Source organism: Dysidea avara, chromosome 3, assembly GCF_963678975.1.
Source record: "Dysidea avara chromosome 3, odDysAvar1.4, whole genome shotgun sequence".
Taxonomy (NCBI): domain Eukaryota; kingdom Metazoa; phylum Porifera; class Demospongiae; order Dictyoceratida; family Dysideidae; genus Dysidea; species Dysidea avara.
Genome location: NC_089274.1, coordinates 49,546,117 through 49,564,244, shown reverse-complemented (window position 1 = coordinate 49,564,244; position 18,128 = coordinate 49,546,117). Strand labels below are relative to the sequence as shown.

At 40.6% G+C, this 18,128-nt stretch overlaps 1 protein-coding gene across 1 annotated transcript in view; it reads right to left on the bottom strand.

The window, feature by feature from the left end:
• Positions 1-18,128, bottom strand: part of LOC136251460 (protein flightless-1 homolog) — a 46,969-nt gene that overhangs the window by 5,739 nt on the left and 23,102 nt on the right. Inside the window, exons 27-41 of the mRNA XM_066043911.1 lie at positions 16,260-16,441; positions 15,399-15,427; positions 15,286-15,352; positions 13,729-13,788; positions 13,577-13,673; positions 13,045-13,132; positions 12,884-12,997; positions 8,212-8,323; positions 8,106-8,162; positions 7,879-8,044; positions 6,056-6,126; positions 5,964-6,007; positions 5,849-5,909; positions 4,574-4,630; positions 4,404-4,531 (exon numbers count right to left, since the gene is read on the bottom strand). Of these exons, the coding sequence (XP_065899983.1) occupies positions 4,404-4,531; positions 4,574-4,630; positions 5,849-5,909; positions 5,964-6,007; positions 6,056-6,126; positions 7,879-8,044; positions 8,106-8,162; positions 8,212-8,323; positions 12,884-12,997; positions 13,045-13,132; positions 13,577-13,673; positions 13,729-13,788; positions 15,286-15,352; positions 15,399-15,427; positions 16,260-16,441 (1,333 nt within the window). The remainder of the gene's footprint in view (positions 1-4,403; positions 4,532-4,573; positions 4,631-5,848; positions 5,910-5,963; positions 6,008-6,055; positions 6,127-7,878; positions 8,045-8,105; positions 8,163-8,211; positions 8,324-12,883; positions 12,998-13,044; positions 13,133-13,576; positions 13,674-13,728; positions 13,789-15,285; positions 15,353-15,398; positions 15,428-16,259; positions 16,442-18,128) is intronic.

The following is an 18,128-nucleotide window of genomic DNA, read 5'->3' as shown; positions in this document are numbered from 1 at the left end:
ATCGCTGAATAGGTGAGCCACAAAGCAGGACAATGTCTGCTCATTCACAGGATATGCTGAGGAAATGGTGAATGTGTTACAAAATTTCGAAAACCGCCTGGAGCCAGACATGTATGACTTCTGCGTGTTACTGGCTACTCCTGCTGAAAACAGCTCCTGAACCGTCGCATCCAGATGAAGGCTGTAGGTCCAGCACAAGTTCTACCAGCCACAGAGGAACCAGAGACTGGCGGCCAATTGCTCCTGGCACCTGTGAGAGAAATAAATGGGCATGGTTACGTGAGATGGCATCCGCCCACCCATTAATGTCCCAGGAACAGGTACTGCTTCTACCTCAAACTCGAAGAAGGCCTGGATGAAGAACAGGCACCTAAGAAGGTGCATGATTGGGGCAACCCGACTGTACCCTAAATTGATTGCCACAACCGCCCCGGCATTGTCGCAGTGACACACAACCCTGTTGCCCCTCCACTTACAGCCCCAAACGGAGCAAGCCAGTACCACTGGTAGCAGTTCCTTAAAGGTGATACTCTCACCCGGAATGAGGGATCCCCCTATGGCCGTAGCTGCCTCTGACCATGGTAACTATAGCCATTCCAAGGTGTCCCTGCATACAGCACCACAACCCCACGAGCCAGAGGCATCAGACCAGATCTGAAAACCTCCTCCCCATCACCTGGGATTATTGAAATGTCATTCCAAGACTCAATGAATGAGCTCCACCAGAGGAGGTCTGCCTGAGCTTCAACATTCAGGCGAATAAGGTGCCAAGGCTTGCAGTGACGCTGACTGGCCAGAAGCTCAAACAAGCTTCTCATAAAAGTTTTACCTGGTTGAACCACCTGGCTGGCATGAGCTAATCTCCCAACGAGAGACTCAAAGTCTTTCTTGGTGCATGACCTATCATTAGGCAAGAGGGTAATGACTCTGTCTACCTCTTGCTTCAGTTCCATCAGCTTCAGGGAAGGAAGGCACACTGCCATTGCTACCAATTCCACTTCAAAGCCAAGGAAGGTAAGGCATGTGGAAGGGCCTTCCAATTTATCTAAAGCAATGGGAAACCCCAAGGTGTCAAATGATTGCAGTAGACATTGCAAGCCGGTAGAGCATTCAGTGGTTCCTGGCCTGCCAACTAGCAAGAAATCATCCAGGTAGTGAATCAGGAATTCAATACCCTGCTGCTTAACCACCCACTCCGCAGCATCTGCGAGAGCTGTGAAAATCTAAGGCGTCAACCTAAGGCCAAAGGGGAGCACCGTATCAATAAATATAACTTGTCTCCACTTCATTCCCAACAACCACCTATCATCTGGGTGGATTGGCACATTCCTGTAGGCACTCTTAATGTCCACTTTCGCTATGAGTGAGCCATGTCCGAATCTTCGTATTGCCTGAGTGGTGTCCGATGTACAACAGTGAGAACCAGAATTAGACACCAGTTCCCAGATCTGCCTTTGGGGACGACGCCAAACGGACTAGTTTGGACCTGGGGGAAACCATGTGGATTAAAAGGACCAAGTACCCTGCCTGCAGCACACTCAGCTTTCAGGTATTCATTGATCACAACCGGGTGGTCCCCTGCCGATCTCAGGTTTGATGATGAGGGAAGACATGGTTGCTGGTAGTCGAAGCCAATCCGGAAGCCATAATGAACACTGCTCACAATGTAGTTTCGGAGCTGCCCATCCGGGTGACCTGCCAGCCATAAACCCCCCAAAGAGGAGAGACAATAAACCTCAGCTGGGCTGGTAGAAATACTGGCGACGGAGCCCTCCTGGAATCAATGTGGAGCAGGTCCCGCATGTAACAGTAACCTGTAAGTAGGGAGAGCGGAAACCATGGTCAGAACACAATGCGGGACAAACCATAGATGGTATATTCCACGTACGTAGAATATACTATCTATGGACAAACCAGCATTCCCCTGGGAATCGTCCCCCACATCGCCCGCTAACAACGTTACTGTTGGATGGACAACAACGCCCACCCCAGGTGTAGTCCCATTCGACCGCCATAAGACCATGACCACCGACTATACAGGTATGCTATTGGGAACACATACAAGGGCCATCGCACGACCCAGTGGCACCGATTGAGGTACCACCCCGCCAAGCCATCACTGTTTACAGTCATTCTTGTATATCATTGCATCATACAAACAAGGTGGTTCCTAAAGAAATAACAAAAGAAAAAAATATACATATATACGCAAATGCAACAAATAGCTGAGATTAAAGTCAAAGTCCAACAGGGTCCACTTGCTATCTAGTATGGGCGGGCCTGGAATGCCCTCCCTTGATTGCCAGGTTGCCCATTCTGACCTGGCCGGCCTCCTTTCCTGGGACAGACAATAGCTGGGTGCTTTCCTCTGCACAATTCACACAGGTGAGTGTGATGGCAACTGCGGAATTTACACATCCCACTATTCCAAAGCCTGTAGATCTCCCCCGATGGTTGAATTACTGGAGGTGGGCGACGGCCTGATGCGGAAGCCCTATTCGAAAGTGATAGCACCACTGACTCCACTGCTCTGAGCCGGTCAGGTAACCCAGGATCCGGATCTCCCCATTGAGCACACTCCTGGTCCGAGTGGGACGTCGCGAAACACAGCTCGCAACGGGAAGTTCCCGTCCTATCAGCTCCCGTGAAGCATGTAGTGTACAAAGTTGGATTTACCACTGACCATTTGTTGTTCCCAGTTGCTGCTGCCTGCTGACAGGTACGCCACATCATATCGAACCCAGGCCAGCCCTGCATAGTGCTGACTGACTCGCACGATGTTGGCCATGTAAGCCATCAGTTCAGGTATTCTCTATGGTTGCTGGGGTGCCAGCACACTGATATAAGTTGTAAAGCACTGGATCCAAGTGAAGATGTCAGTCACCTTCCTACCTTATGCTACAGCTACCATGACCCAACAAGTGCTAGAAGCCTTCCCGGGCAACAACCATGCAGACTACTTCCGTTATCAGTTGCCAATGCTCACCTAGTTACCAAAGACCAACCCCAAACCATGAATTATCTCAAGGGAACCACAATTGCCACTGAAAGCCTAAACATGAGCCCAGCAACCTACCGGCATACATACACAAACACACAAATCACTAACAATGTACCAGCATGGGGAAAAGAAACCGCCAATCAACACAGTATACTGATAGGGCGGCCATGACTGCTGGCAAGCACCCACTCATCCCGACCCCTGAAAGAACAGGGGACACAGGAGAAGAACTAGTACAATGATCAGCTGCCCTTGTGCCCCAAATCACCATGGCCTGGAGCCCCCACGTATAAAAGTATGTATACACTAACTCCATGGTCTCACCAGAAGACGATGCTACAGTCCCTGTACCCAAGCTGGAAGGAGTCGTAGACTGCATTTGACTTGCCAACGAGATGACTGGTACTGCGATTGGGGACAACTCTATTCCTCTGCCACCGGATGATTGCTGGAGTAAATTTCCGAGGGCAGACTGAAAGGCGGCCTGCAGCACCGCCGGAGAGAGCTGAGAACCTTGCAGCTGTACCACTGCAGAACTAGTCACCACGACCTGGCCACTGGTAGGAGTGGAGCCGGTAGAGACTACGGTGCCACCAAGATTGTTCGCGTCATCAGCCATAACGAAGCACCACCAACACAACGCACTTACACAAATGATCTTCTATCAGCACACGCATGTGCCAAGCCGTTGTGCTTCCACCACGCCTTACTCTATAGCCTGCTCATGTGGATGCTGGTAGCTTCAATTAACCTAAGTAAATTACTGCATAATTAACCTCCACTAAACACTGATATCACACTTGTTGTAAGATTCAGCTTTACATATAATGACATGTTAGGCCACTACAAGATGAACTATACTATAAATTTTAAGGTGCATGTATCCTAAAAACTAACTTCAGTATATCAATTAGAGAAAATTTTGTTAAATTCAGTTAACCGGATAACCCGCAGTTATGATTTGCCCAGTAACCGGTTATGATATTCTGTCTAGTTCACAGCTCTAGCTAAAGCTGACCAGTTATTCAAAAAACGTAAAGAGGCATGTGGCTCCTTTAATTGACCAAAGAAAAGGTTTATATTAGATAGTAAACAGGGAGTAAAGTAAACCCAAACCCATAATTAAATGCTTCGTGTTGCTCAATATAACGAGTCAAAGTGTATTGTATCTTTGAACTGGTTGGGCATCAAGCCCATGAGCAAACCATGTTCCCATGATATTGCCCGGGAAATATACGACTTAACCCTGAGCGGTGCCTTTGAACGCCCACATTAATGGCAACAGTTAGCCTTAGGGAGAAAATGTCACTTTTTATAGCTATTGTAGGGAATCCATAACAAACCAACAATTGAACAACACTACTACACAATTCAATGGATAGCTTAAGTAAGGTGCACTTACCAGAAAGCTGAGCAGAGAGAGGTGGGTGTGGCTGGCACTTGCACCACCCTGCGGCAGATCTTGTTACTATTGGATCTGATTTGATACAGTTCTGGCTTACTGCTGTCAACAGTGCCACCACGCTTTCCCTAATATGGATATGAAGCCATACTAGTGCTTTAATAACCCACCTGGTGCATGATCAGCTTCCCTCCAAAATGAGACAACAACCTATATTCCTCTTGTTGCTATGGACAAGGAACAAAATTAAGCATGATTTACCACTTGTCATCACATGCATCACACTAAAAGAGTTCATAATATTATATATTATAAAGTCTTGATCACAAACAGTACATGACAACGATGATACAAATACAAACATCAAACAATTCTCATTACTAACACTTATCAAACCAGGCATGCCCACAGGCCAACTGGCTATGGGCACTCGCCTGGTTACCTGAAGTTGTTTTCTGAAAAATGTGTGTGCATGTATGTATGTATGTATGTATGTATGTATGTATGTATGTATGTATGTATGTATGTATGTATGTATGTATGTATGTCTGTCCACACCAGCACTTGTGCCTTATGTTAAAAGCAGCACTCCACAAACTTACAGGTAAGCTTTATTATAAGGTGAAAGTGGGTTCTGAATATGACGTGAACAGCTTTCCTAATAGGCTGTACAGATGTTGTAAAGACTAAAAATGACAGTGTAGACCTTGCTTGTGGGCTGCTAGAAATATCCCTTCAAGTTGAAAGTGGGCATGTATCTCCCTTACGAAACCAAAGAGTAGATTCAGACAAAAAAGAATTTTCTTAAGAAAACACCACAGACAAACTATAAACAATAAAGAACACAGATCTGGTGTTGTTTGTGGCTTGTTCAAGTTACACTTCCTTATAGCAATGCAGTAGTGGTAATTAATGAAATACATGAGAATACAAAACCGAAGTAAATTGACTAAATTAAGTAATGCCTTATAGTTTAAATTCAATAGCAGGTATAGTATTACTGGTGTCTGGAGTTTAGTTCAACATCTACTTGTTTTCAAAGCGTAGTGTGGCTATACACGATATTTTGTTTATAACACACTTATTATCAATTGTAGCAAGTTCTCAATATTTACTTGTTACAGACAATTATCAGGACATGTTATTACTACTCATCCCAAATAGTGCACACCCTTCATCCAGTACAGACACAGATCATTTAGTATACAAAAGCCATTTTAAGTAAATAAGACAACAGACATGATCAAAAATGATTACTATTTTCATGAAGTAATACCAGAACATAGTATGATGTAGTAACACTTCTTGTCATGCAAACAATGTATATCCATCGTGTTGCTATGATACAGACAGTCACAGAGGATGTAATCAAGTAAACAAGTACCGTGTACAACGTACCACATAATGTGGCCCTTATCTACAAAATATATACTACATCCACTAACCTGCTGAACACGCTTAACAAAAACAGGACCTGCTATCAACTTCTTAATCTGCTGTTGAAAACTGTAAGCAGGCATTATCCATTTACTGGTGGAGGGCAATAAATGGAGGTATTACCTGAAGGTGAATGTTAGCCAGCCCATGTTGCTAGCATCTCGTCCCTAGCAACAACAATGAAGCTACAAACACAAGGAGAACAATGCTGATACCTGCCAGAAGTAGACAACAGTGTGTGTCTCATTCTCATCATCGTCATCATCATCATCATCCTCTTCTTCAACTGTAAGAGTGACGGTACAATGATATAACAGTACAATGATATGACAGTACAGTGATGTGGGGCGTCACTATTCAGTGGACTGGACTGGCATATATATTTTTTTGTTTTTGCACATTATATGGTTGGATTTATTGAGTTTCGCCAGTTAATGGCTGTTTGGTAGCCTGCAGCCCACTATTAAACACTGAATACCGGCAGTGAAATGTACAAAAACTGTAAAAACTGTCTTCAGTTAATCACCAATCATCTTTCCAGTTGACGATGATATCCTTAGAGCAACCTGTGTAGTCTTTTGTGGTCTCTATAGGGGCTTAGCTTATTCAGCACTGGCGCTTATAATTTCTAATTGTCAAGCCCCTGTGTTAAAATAGATGTCTGGCCACGAAAGACTACACAGCTTGCTTGTTGAGTTTGCTCTTTGTAAACTGGAAAGATGATCGCTGATTAACTATTGCTGTTACCAAGAGTATATAATAGAAACCAAGAGTGTCAAACGGTGTATTAGCCCATGATTATTTAAAGTAACACGGATATTTCAGTAATTGTTTGTTTACACGAAATGGTACTGTAATATGAAATGCGTACGTGGTAACGGGTCTTTGTTCACCGGTTTTCCGTGTTATTCAACAAAGTATTCAACAGTTATTGTACAAAGAAAGTGTAGTAAGGACCCAAGATAACTCCAGCTCACTAAAACAACGGTTGCACAAACGAATGTGTTGCCACGCCTTCAGGGATCCACTTGGCAGTGCCAGAACTTTAACATTAGCCAATTCCCTTTAACACTATCATGTTTTCACTTGGTTTAGTGGCCAAATTGGGCTAAATACAGCAACCCTTAATGGCAATGAAAACGAACAATTACTGAAATATCTGTGCAATCATTAATCACGGAGTAATACACCTATTTGATACTCTTGGATACTATTATATACTCTTGGATACTATCATATACTCTTGGTTACTATTATATACTCTTGGTTACTATTATATACTCTTGGTTACTATCATATACTCTTGGATACTATTATATACTCTTGGATACTATTATATACTCTTGGTTACTATCATATACTCTTGGTTACTATTATATACTCTTGGTTACTATTATATACTCTTGGATACTATCATATACTCTTGGTTACTATTATATACTCTTGGATACTATTATATACTCTTGGATACTATTATATACTCTTGGATACTATTATATACTCTTGCTGTCACATAGCAGCATTACAGGGTAAGGAGTAAGTGTTGTATCGAGCCCCATGCTGTATAGCTGCATAACCGAACAGTAGCTAGCAAAATTATTAAAAGACAGTTTTTGTACATTTCACTGCCTGTATTCAGTGTTTAACAGTGGGCTGCAGGCTACCAAACAGCCATTAACTGGCAAAACTCAATAAATCCAAAACCATATAATGTGCAAAAACAAAAAAATATGTCAGTCCAGTAGTCCAGTCCAGTGATTAGTAATGCCCATGATATGTGTAGTGTATGAGAGGAGCATGCAGTGAAGTAGTGTGAGTAGCTTCCCACGTGGTGGAGACCGGCATAGTTGGTCTTTTTCTAAAACACAATACAGTAATTTCACCAAAAGTATTTACGTAGCAAATAGGGAGCAATTTATGAAGAATCAAAGAAGGTTTATTCAATTGTAATATATAATCTACCAGACATAAATATAGTACAGACTGATTGCAGACTTCAAATCTTCACTTCCCCAACTATATACAGCATTAAACTGACTTTTATCATCTGGAGTTGTCTCATACTGGCATAGAAACACGTAACAGTCTTCACTGTAGAAGTGCCCGATCTCTCGCTTGGGCAACCTTACAAATTTTCTTCCCTCCAGTACAAAGCACTGCATATCTGACTTCAAGTTGGCATTAAACTCGTCCATTTTGTTATCCTACAACAAAAGATGAGTAATTAACACACTACACTACACACGACACACACACTATACTTACAGCTTCTCTGTTGGACATTGGAGTCTGTCTAGGTAGGAACAATGGAGACAAATCCACCTATAAAAATTATATGAGTAATGGTGACCATGTAGAAAAAGTGTTTAACCTTTGGTGCCTTCCGCTCCGTAGATTTCTTCTCTCCTTTTACAACACTGTAGTCCTCTCTCAGGACACCTTCCCAGCCAACAAATTTGCACCGGAACACAAACTGCTCAGCTCTACATAAATGGATACGTTAATTATCCTATAGCACAAGACTTCAAGGAAGTTTAATATTAATGGAATAACACAACACAAGGATTTGATTCACTAGCAAAGCTAACTAAATGTTCCAACCACTAAAGATATCTGGAAGCTTCTTAACCTAGAGGTGTACCGATAGGGAAATTTTGAACCGATCCGATATAAACCGATATACTGAGTCTGAACATCGATACCAATACGATATACCGATATAACTAAGTGTAACTATTTATATTTGAGGAAAACTTTATTTTAACTACTGAAGAAACTACTGAAGACAGTCTTAAGATTATTGGCTATGCTTGGTTACCCATGGTGGTGTGGCCTCTATTGATAGCTCAGACTATAAGGCACCCACAAATATTTTAATACATGCCCCTGCCAAGATTAGTCTGGATTACTCTGCATTTTAATGGCTTGTAGAGATGGCTGGTTGTTTTACGCTGTTCTCTTGGTTCATCTTATTGCTGTTTCCCCAGGCCCACCACTATAAGTGTTTGTTGTATGATTGGTAAGTTTTGTGGTAACAAAACAGTAATTATCCATGCACTTAGATGGCTTCGAGTAGCGTACTACTTTTAGACCAGGAAGATAACTACTGTTTCCCACCCTTGTTAGCTAAATAATAGGGATTATAATGTGGCTTGATCATTGGACAGTGTCCTCAAGATAGTTCAGGTGAATTAGAGATTTCCAACTAAATTAAATAATTAACATTCCATACATTCATTGGTATGACAAATATTGTGCATTTTGTTGGTCATTTTAGTGCAAACTCCACCTCAATCAGTGGTTCCTATCAAAAGATATAAGGAAAAGAAGTTGACAGTGTGATGATTTTTGTGTACAGCATTTCAATGCTTTTTATCAGGAGCTTATGAGCTGCCGAAGGAGCATGAAACTCGGTGCCATCACAATCCAAATTACGTCACATCATTTGAAATAAATTGGATACGACACGCGCGGATATTATGTAATTGGCATGCGTCAGAATGCTCCAGCTGCCATAGCTGAGGTGGAAGTGAAGACCAGTTCGAATGCTAGAGGGCGCCTAACCAGTGTTGGAGGGGAGTACACTTCACCGTCGCCATGGGTCACTGCCAGTCACCTTGTACTTCTTCTGTGACGCCTTGGTGTTCCCTCATTGTTGAAACATGACACGCTTTGGCGACAGTTCAGTCATGTACTTAGGCCTCCTCGACAATGAACACAGCCCGCTATGGCTGAGCTCGCACCTTGATATTTCGTCACGCGAAATTCCGTATACGGCTTCCAATAACAAGATTTTAGTATAAGGAAACTAATCAGCAAACAATTTGGATTGTGATGGCACCCGGCAGGCAGCATAAGTTTCATGCTCCTTCGCCGCCTTTGGCGGCTCATAAGCTCCTGTTTTTATGTATATTGCATGGCACCAAACACAATATACAAAGTGTCATAAATCTAGATAGGAAACATGAAATTTTCACCACATATGAAGAACAGCATATGAACTAAGTAAAACCTCTCAAAAGTGACCACTTCTTTGTAGACTGACCACTCAGAATATTACATGAATAAAGCAAGTGATTCAAAAATAAAACTGTGTGTAATGTGTAATACCAAGAGTTCATAATATATATACTAAGGAGAGTATCCTACTCTCATATACCCCTGTAGAAAGGCGTATCGTGAAGTTACGATGTAACGACAAGATGTTGCGGTTTGTGACGTACATGAAACCGTAAAAGTGCAAGAATCATTAGCACTGTTTCACACTTGTGACGCTCAGGATAGCCGTATTCGCGAATGGCCTAGTAAGAAACGCCTACGAAGCGGTCTTAACCCATGAAGGAACGATTGTAGTTAGGTGAGAAACGCTTAGAACTGGAGTTAATTTGGTTGCTAGCGACGTTGGTAGGCACGCGTTCAATCAATACCATGTTCAACTAATGACATCATTAATTATACAAAGAAAAATGGGCGAACTCAGAAGTGCTACGTCATAACTTCATGATATGCCCTTCTACAGGGGTAGATGAGAGTAGGATACTCTCCTCAGTATATATATTATGAACTCTTGGTAATACTAAGTATACACAGGTACTTAATGCATTTTCAAGGATAACTAACTAGAAAAATATTTTATAAATGGCATCACAAGTCACAATTAACACGTACTTCGGAAACATGACAATCAGATAACACAATGTAAGAGCAACATTATTTTTAAAATAGATTTGTTTGGACACTGCTCAGCTTTATTTGTCACATTGTAAGCACTAAGGATGATAATATTTGTCACATTGTAAGCACTAAGGATGATAATTATTATATAACACTATGACATCACTATACTACAAAGAGAAATTATAAATAGTTTCTGATCAAAATTACAATCACTGAAGCTGCTATAAAATGGACCAAAACAGTAGTAAATACACCAGAATATAACATCAGGTAAGTGTGGAGCCATGTAAGGTTGGTATCACATGCCAGTCTCCACTTTTGAAAAGATTATGCTCAACCTTGAACCTTATTTTGCAATTCTGCGGAAGACAACAAACTGCTCACCTTCAAACTATACTTGCATCGATGCAGGGGGATGCCTTGAAGCCCAGGGTGATTGTAATGCTGAATTCTGAGCAGTGTTAGATGGCGATTTACCATTAAAAGGGCCATATTTCCATCGTAATCCAACATCAATCGTCCTCCAATCAAAAAACACATGGCAAAATCAAAATCAGCATATACGGTTTGCCCAGAACCACTTTCTTTGTCCTCATCAGCAGCAGATTCACGCGGAAACACTCGGAAACTTTGGCTATCACAGGTGCCACATTCTTCCAATTAGAATTACGAACGCGATTATTTGTATGGGCTCCCTATGGGGATTTTTATTTCTTAAACTTTGATTTGCTGTATTTCAATAAATACCGCATGGATTTTAATCCAGTAAAGTGCAATACAAAGTACGAAGCATTGGCTACCATTTACTGGAACGGCAGCTTGTGAAATATTTATTGAAGGTGTATAATTTAAGTAGTAAAAATATGTGTGAAAAGTTGGCAGGTTGGAAATTGCTAGTTGTATATCGGTGTATCGTATCGGTTTTTAGCAGCAATATCGGCTCCCACCGATATAGTAGAAATGTCTGTATCGGCCACCGATACGATATGTATCGGTATATCGGTACACCTCTATATACTAAGGAGAGTATCCTACCCCTGTAGAAGGGCGTATTGTGAAGTTATGATGTAACAACAAGGCGTTGTGGTTTGTGACGTACAAGCAACTGTAAAAGTGTAAGAGTCGTCGCCATGTATGCTTGTAATGTGTACACATGCACCCCCAAGAGTTTAACTGGGAAACCTTAAAAGTACATGAACCCTTACACCAGCCATAGGTATGGGAAATACAAATATTTACAGAGACAGTTCGAATAAGATGGGCAAACCAATTTGCTAGTGCAGCAAATTATTCCATGACAGGAGGAGCACATCAAATCCTATGTACAAGGGAGCATGCATCTCGTACTAACATTACGGGTAAAATTCATTCTCACACACACAACAGATACACTGAATGGGATGCTACTCCATTGTTGTGTGAAGCTGATAGGAAGATAGGAAGGCCATCAAGTCAAAGAAACAGCTTTGAATAGTCCACTGGAGTAATTTTGTGCCACTAGACAGGCCATGCCTGTGTTACTGTACTTCAGTGATGCCATTCAACTTCAGTTTCCACAACTTTACTTTGTTGTGTTGGTAACATAATGTAATGTACTTGAGCTTGTGCCCCTGTATAATGTCCTAATGATATAATTAATAAAAAGTTACTTTTACGGTACTACACAGCAGCTAGGTTTGAATTTCACTGTTTACGGAGTTACATGCTCTCTTGTCCATTCAGTGGGCTCCAGGACACCACTGGTTGGTCCATAGCATATAGCACAGGTAACCACACCTCTGTTACGTCATATTGATTTACTTCATCAGAATATATTTGCTGTTCTAGCCACATTAGTGTAAACACTCCATCCATTAGCTAAATTAATGTGACAACCACCAGTGATGTCATCCACCAGTGATGTCATCCACCAGTGATGTCATTAACAACTAACAATGACTCATCATTCATGGTCACTGGTGTACTCATCAAAGTTCTTATAAAAACCATTGTGGAATCCTTATAAACACCAACTATGAGTGCATGGGCAAATATGGCACAACACTTTTGAGTGGCAAAGCTGACTTCATTTCAGAGAGAAACTTTTCATCACAAACTAAATAAAAAAGATCTTTTAAATTCTTTGCCAAATCAGTTAAAGAAAAGGACTCCTCTCTTTTTGAAACTAACTGGTCCCAAAGTGTCCAGCACGATGAAACATCTATTCAAAACCATAGCAACCACCTGGACACTTGGAAATAGGATTTTTTCCTCTCTTGGTACAGTTTTATTTGAAACCAACAAAACTTAGCTTATATGAAGGTGTGGTGCTTTATTAATAACGAGATGGCAACTAGTAAAATATTAAGACAAAGCTACATACTAACCCTTGAAGGACTTTGGTTACTGTGGCAACAGCTGGTCGTTCTAGCAAGTCACACAACTCCTGGGCCAGTCGTAGTGCAGCAGCTCTCACAAGCCTCTCTGATCTCTTACCAACCCTGTGTAACAATCAAAACCCTCAATCAATCATCACAAGTTAACTCACCAAACAAATAGCTCAGAGTAGCAGTCGATGATGTAGACATGTCTGGTATTCAACAGGTCCTTGATTAGCAACCCACCGGGAATTTGAACTAAACAAAAATATAGTTTAATTTATGTACACAGTGAAGATGAGTCAATAATGAGTTACAGAACTGCTCGTGATCAACAAACATTGTTGACTTTATGCTGTCTAATGAGTAAGTGCTGATAATAATGAATATAATACGATAACATATTCACAACCTTTGTGAGGGTTAATGGCTAACATGTGGACTAGCTATCCAGTTTCTTCCTATTCTTGGGTGGAAGGCTGTGCAAGGTTAGTAAAACTTCTTATAAACAAGTAATTCTAGAGTAATCATACAAAATGTCTACCTACTGGACGTAACTGGAAACTGACACCAAACTAATTTCAAGGTGTCCAGGTCAGTTTATGTACTAAGGGATACTTTGAGACCTTAACTAAGTGTCTGGATTATGTAGGTGCCAAGTGTTCATATTAACACATAGACCACACACCACGTAATTCTCACCCTGAGGCAGCTCCAGGTATCCTTTACCCAGTGTCACCTGATACACCTTTGGTTGCTGATTCAGGTGAGAGGAGTATGACTTGCTTCCCTGGTCATGCTGTATACAAGAGTGGGCGTGGCTACTACTACTACAGCACCTGCTCAGTGCTTACCCAAATTTGCTGCTCTGGAGGACCACCCAAAAAGTCCCAGAATTTTTCTGGCTCATTACCCTATGATGTAATAAACAATGATGTAATAAACAATGATGTAATAAACAATGATGTAATAAACAATGATGTAATAAACAATGATGTAATATGGAAGGAGGACATACAGTAACACAATACAGTGGCGGATCCAGAGGGGGCACGTGCCCCCCCCCCTTCCTTTATCCCTTTCAAAAAAATTGCATACAAGATCAAGATACTCTAATAGAGCAGTCACTGTGTTCATGAGGCAGTGTAGCTTAACTATGAAGCTATGAATAAGGATCTGAATAAGGATTTTTGTATATTTCATAGTAAATACATTTGGTAAAGGGCAGCCATTATTGTTGTGACCTTTTTTTTTTTTTTTGCTCTTCATCTTTTCAGCAAAGCACCCCCCCCCCCCCTTTCCAAACTCTGGGTCCGCCCCTGCAATAGAACACATACACATTACATGACACAGTTAACAGTGCAATGAAATGTATCAAGACCACCTAGTGACCATCCCAGCTAAGGTGTACTTCATGACCTCATTAATAAGACCACCTCATTAATGGAATTGGCAGCATGTGCACCCTCATAAACCTTCCTTCAGCCGTCGAAACACTTTCCTAGCTAAGACACAAGTATTACATTATCCAAGAATGTGACAAAAAGTGTTCCCAATATTAGTATCAATACCAAGCAGTACCATATTTGGCTAAGTTATAAGAGTGTGATGGACCAACTGCAATACTTGTAGGAAATGATACTCAAAATAAAAAAGTAACCATAGCAACGTCAATTACACTTGTATCAAATGTTAACAATGTGTAACAAAAAAAGCTTTCTAAATAGGTGACATTAATGCCCTTTCAGGATACTTACTCGTCAATGGTTCCATTTTGTGTATACGCTTTTATAAACTCCTGAAATCAGGACACCTTACTAATAGGGACACTTGTCCATAGTCTCATTTGTATTAGTGTACACACATTTAGACCTCTGAAATAGGACACCTCACTAATAAGGACACCTTGACAATCAGGACACTTGTCCATGATCCCATTTGTATTAGTGTACACACATTTAGACCCCTGAAATCAGGACACCTCAGTAACAAAGTATATACAATAGACCTTCAGTTATTTGACCCTCGTTTATCCGAAATTGGAAACGACTGTTCTATTAGAGTATTTTAAGTATAGGTGTACGTTCTATTACAGTATTTCAACAGAGCTCTGTATATAAATGTATGGACTTCAGTTTTCCAAACAGTTAACTTATCTGAACACTTTTATCATTGCCTGAGAACAAAGGGGTTCGGATAACCGAGCGCCCACTGTATTATGTTCCACCACATATGTAATTTTTGAGTGATTAAGATTTACAATAACATCATATCTTCATCCTTTCACCATGACAACCATAACCTGTCAAGCCAGTTCCCAAAAGCTGTACAGGTTGCATCTTAAGTAAATTGGAATGTAACTAATGAACTAAATTCCTACCACTGCTTGTCACAGCTATTGTTGTACTCACATATTTAAACAGCTGGACAGTTGCCATGTTCTTGTGGTCGTTCTTGTTAATCTTTTCAGCCACCAGCCTGCAATACAAGGTATCACACGATCACCTTCACCATAGCAACATACCTTCCTTTAGATCTCTGAGTCAATGATGACTACAGTAAACAGCAGAACACAAAATATGACGGCTGTCAGAACAACACCCTAATTATCTAATTACTAGTTATCCAAAATCACAAGTAACTTAACACTATTAAAGTATTTCCATGACACTTTATTTTCACAACTCATTAAAAAATGCTTTAAATTTAATTATGGAGCTACCCACATATTTTAATATTTCAAAAATTTAGTATCAGAAGGAAATAGCTTGATGCTTTTTATGTTGTTGTTATTAGTAACTTACAAGAAGACGCATTAGCAATAGTACAATGAACTGGTTTATAGTGTGTCTTGGGAAGTGCCACAGTCCAAATTTACTATGATGATACTACAATACGCCTTGTATTTGGAGCAAGAGTTCATAATATATATACTAAGGAGAGTATCCTACTCTCATATGCCCCTGTAGAAGGGCGTATCATGAAGTTATGACGTAGCACTTCTGAGATCGCCCGTTTTTCTTGTATAATTAATGATGTCATTAGTTGAACATGGTATCAATTGAGCGTGTGCCTAACAACGTCGCTAGCAACCAAATTAACTCCAGCTTTAAGCGTTTATCACCGAACTACAATTGTTCCTTCATGGGTTAAGACCGCTTCGTAGGCGTTTCTTGCTAGGCCATTCGTGAATACGGCTATCTTGAGCGTCGTGAGTGTGAAATGGTGCTATGGCTGCTTGTACGTCACAAACCACAACATCTTGTCGTTACATCATGAGATCATGATACGCCCTTCTACAGGGATATATGAGAGTAGGATACTCTCCTCAGTATATATACTATGAACTCTTGTTTGGAGAGACCCTATGTTATAGTCGTGGTACCTTAGTTCCACACCACACAAATATTGATTTGTTGGTGACCAAAATGAACACTTGTCCCTGATCAAGTGATCCAACATGTAACATGACTGGCTCAAGATTTGTCTGCTTCATACGAGATAGTAGATACATGCGAGGAGTAATCTCCTCATCTTCAGAGCTGTAGAACCCACTGGCTGTACCTCCTGAAAATGGAAGAAAAATGTTACATAAAAACTTCTGTAGATCCATAAATAATTTTTGGTACAAGTTTTGTCTTCCAAATGCACTATTAGGTCAGCTAGAATCATTAATCTAATTCATCAAATAAAACACAATTTCTCCTTATGACTGTTCAATTAGAGCATTTTATCAACAGCAAATGTACTTGTAATCAATGATGATGTGTGAAGCTCCACTCACTGTATGGTTAGATTATAACTTTGTGTATGATATCAAATGATGTCAGAGAAAAAGTCGTGTAGTAGTATATGTCTGACTTATAGGTGTACATGGTATTTACAATGTGTGAAATATTGTTCAAGACTATTTTAATCATTACTGTACTAACACTTGTACACTGTAAAATAGCAATACAAAATACTATAAACTGTTAACTATAAACTACAATTAACTATAGTACGTTCGCGTTGAGCTGAATCCTCAAAAACATTTAATAACTCATGGATGCAATTACACACGATCTTGAAATTTGGCTCATTTGTAGTACTGCTTGACCCACTAAAAATATTTCAAAATCTTGTTGTTCAAATGTTTGAGATAATATTTATGGCCGATCAAATTTTCACAATACATTTCCTATGGAGAAGCCATATAAGTACAGTATCCATTAGAGCCCTTTCCCGAACTTGTAATGGAGCCAAACCGTATGTGTCTGTTGTTGACACCTTTGCTGTTACCAATAATCATCTGGTTGGCAGAAATGTTAACTCTGTTGAGAAAAAATCCACTTTTAATTTTTAGCTGTTTTTCAGGATTCAGCTCAACGTGAACATACTATATACACTACTCTACAAAGAGACTCACTGGGGATACACAATACACTACTCTACAAAGACACTCACTGGGGATACTCAATACACTACTCTACAAAGAGACTCACTGGGGATACACAATACACTACTCTACAAAGAGACTCACTGGGGATACACAATACACTACTCTACAAAGAGACTCACTGGGGATACTCAATACACTACTCTACAAAGAGACTCACTGGGGATACTCAATACACTACTCTACAAAGAGACTCACTGGGGATACACAATACACTACTCTACAAAGAGACTCACTGGGGATACACAATACACTACTCTACAAAGAGACTCACTGGGGATACTCAATACACTACTCTACAAAGAGACTCACTGGGGATACACAATACACTACTCTACAAAGAGACTCACTGGGGATACACAATACACTACTCTACAAAGAGACTCACTGGGGATACTCAATACACTACTCTACAAAGAGACTCACTGGGGATACTCAATACACTACTCTACAAAGAGACTCACTGGGGATACACAATACACTACTCTACAAAGAGACTCACTGGGGATACTCAATACACTACTCTACAAAGAGACTCACTGGGGATACTCAATACACTACTCTACAAAGAGACTCACTGGGGATACACAATACACTACTCTACAAAGAGACTCACTGGGGATACACAATACACTACTCTACAAAGAGACTCACTGGGGATACTCAATACACTACTCTACAAAGAGACTCACTGGGGATACACAATACACTACTCTACAAAGAGACTCACTGGGGATACACAATACACTACTCTAATAGATCACACACTAAACTGATAACACTTGAAGCACCTGGACAGATAACTGGATAAAGTGA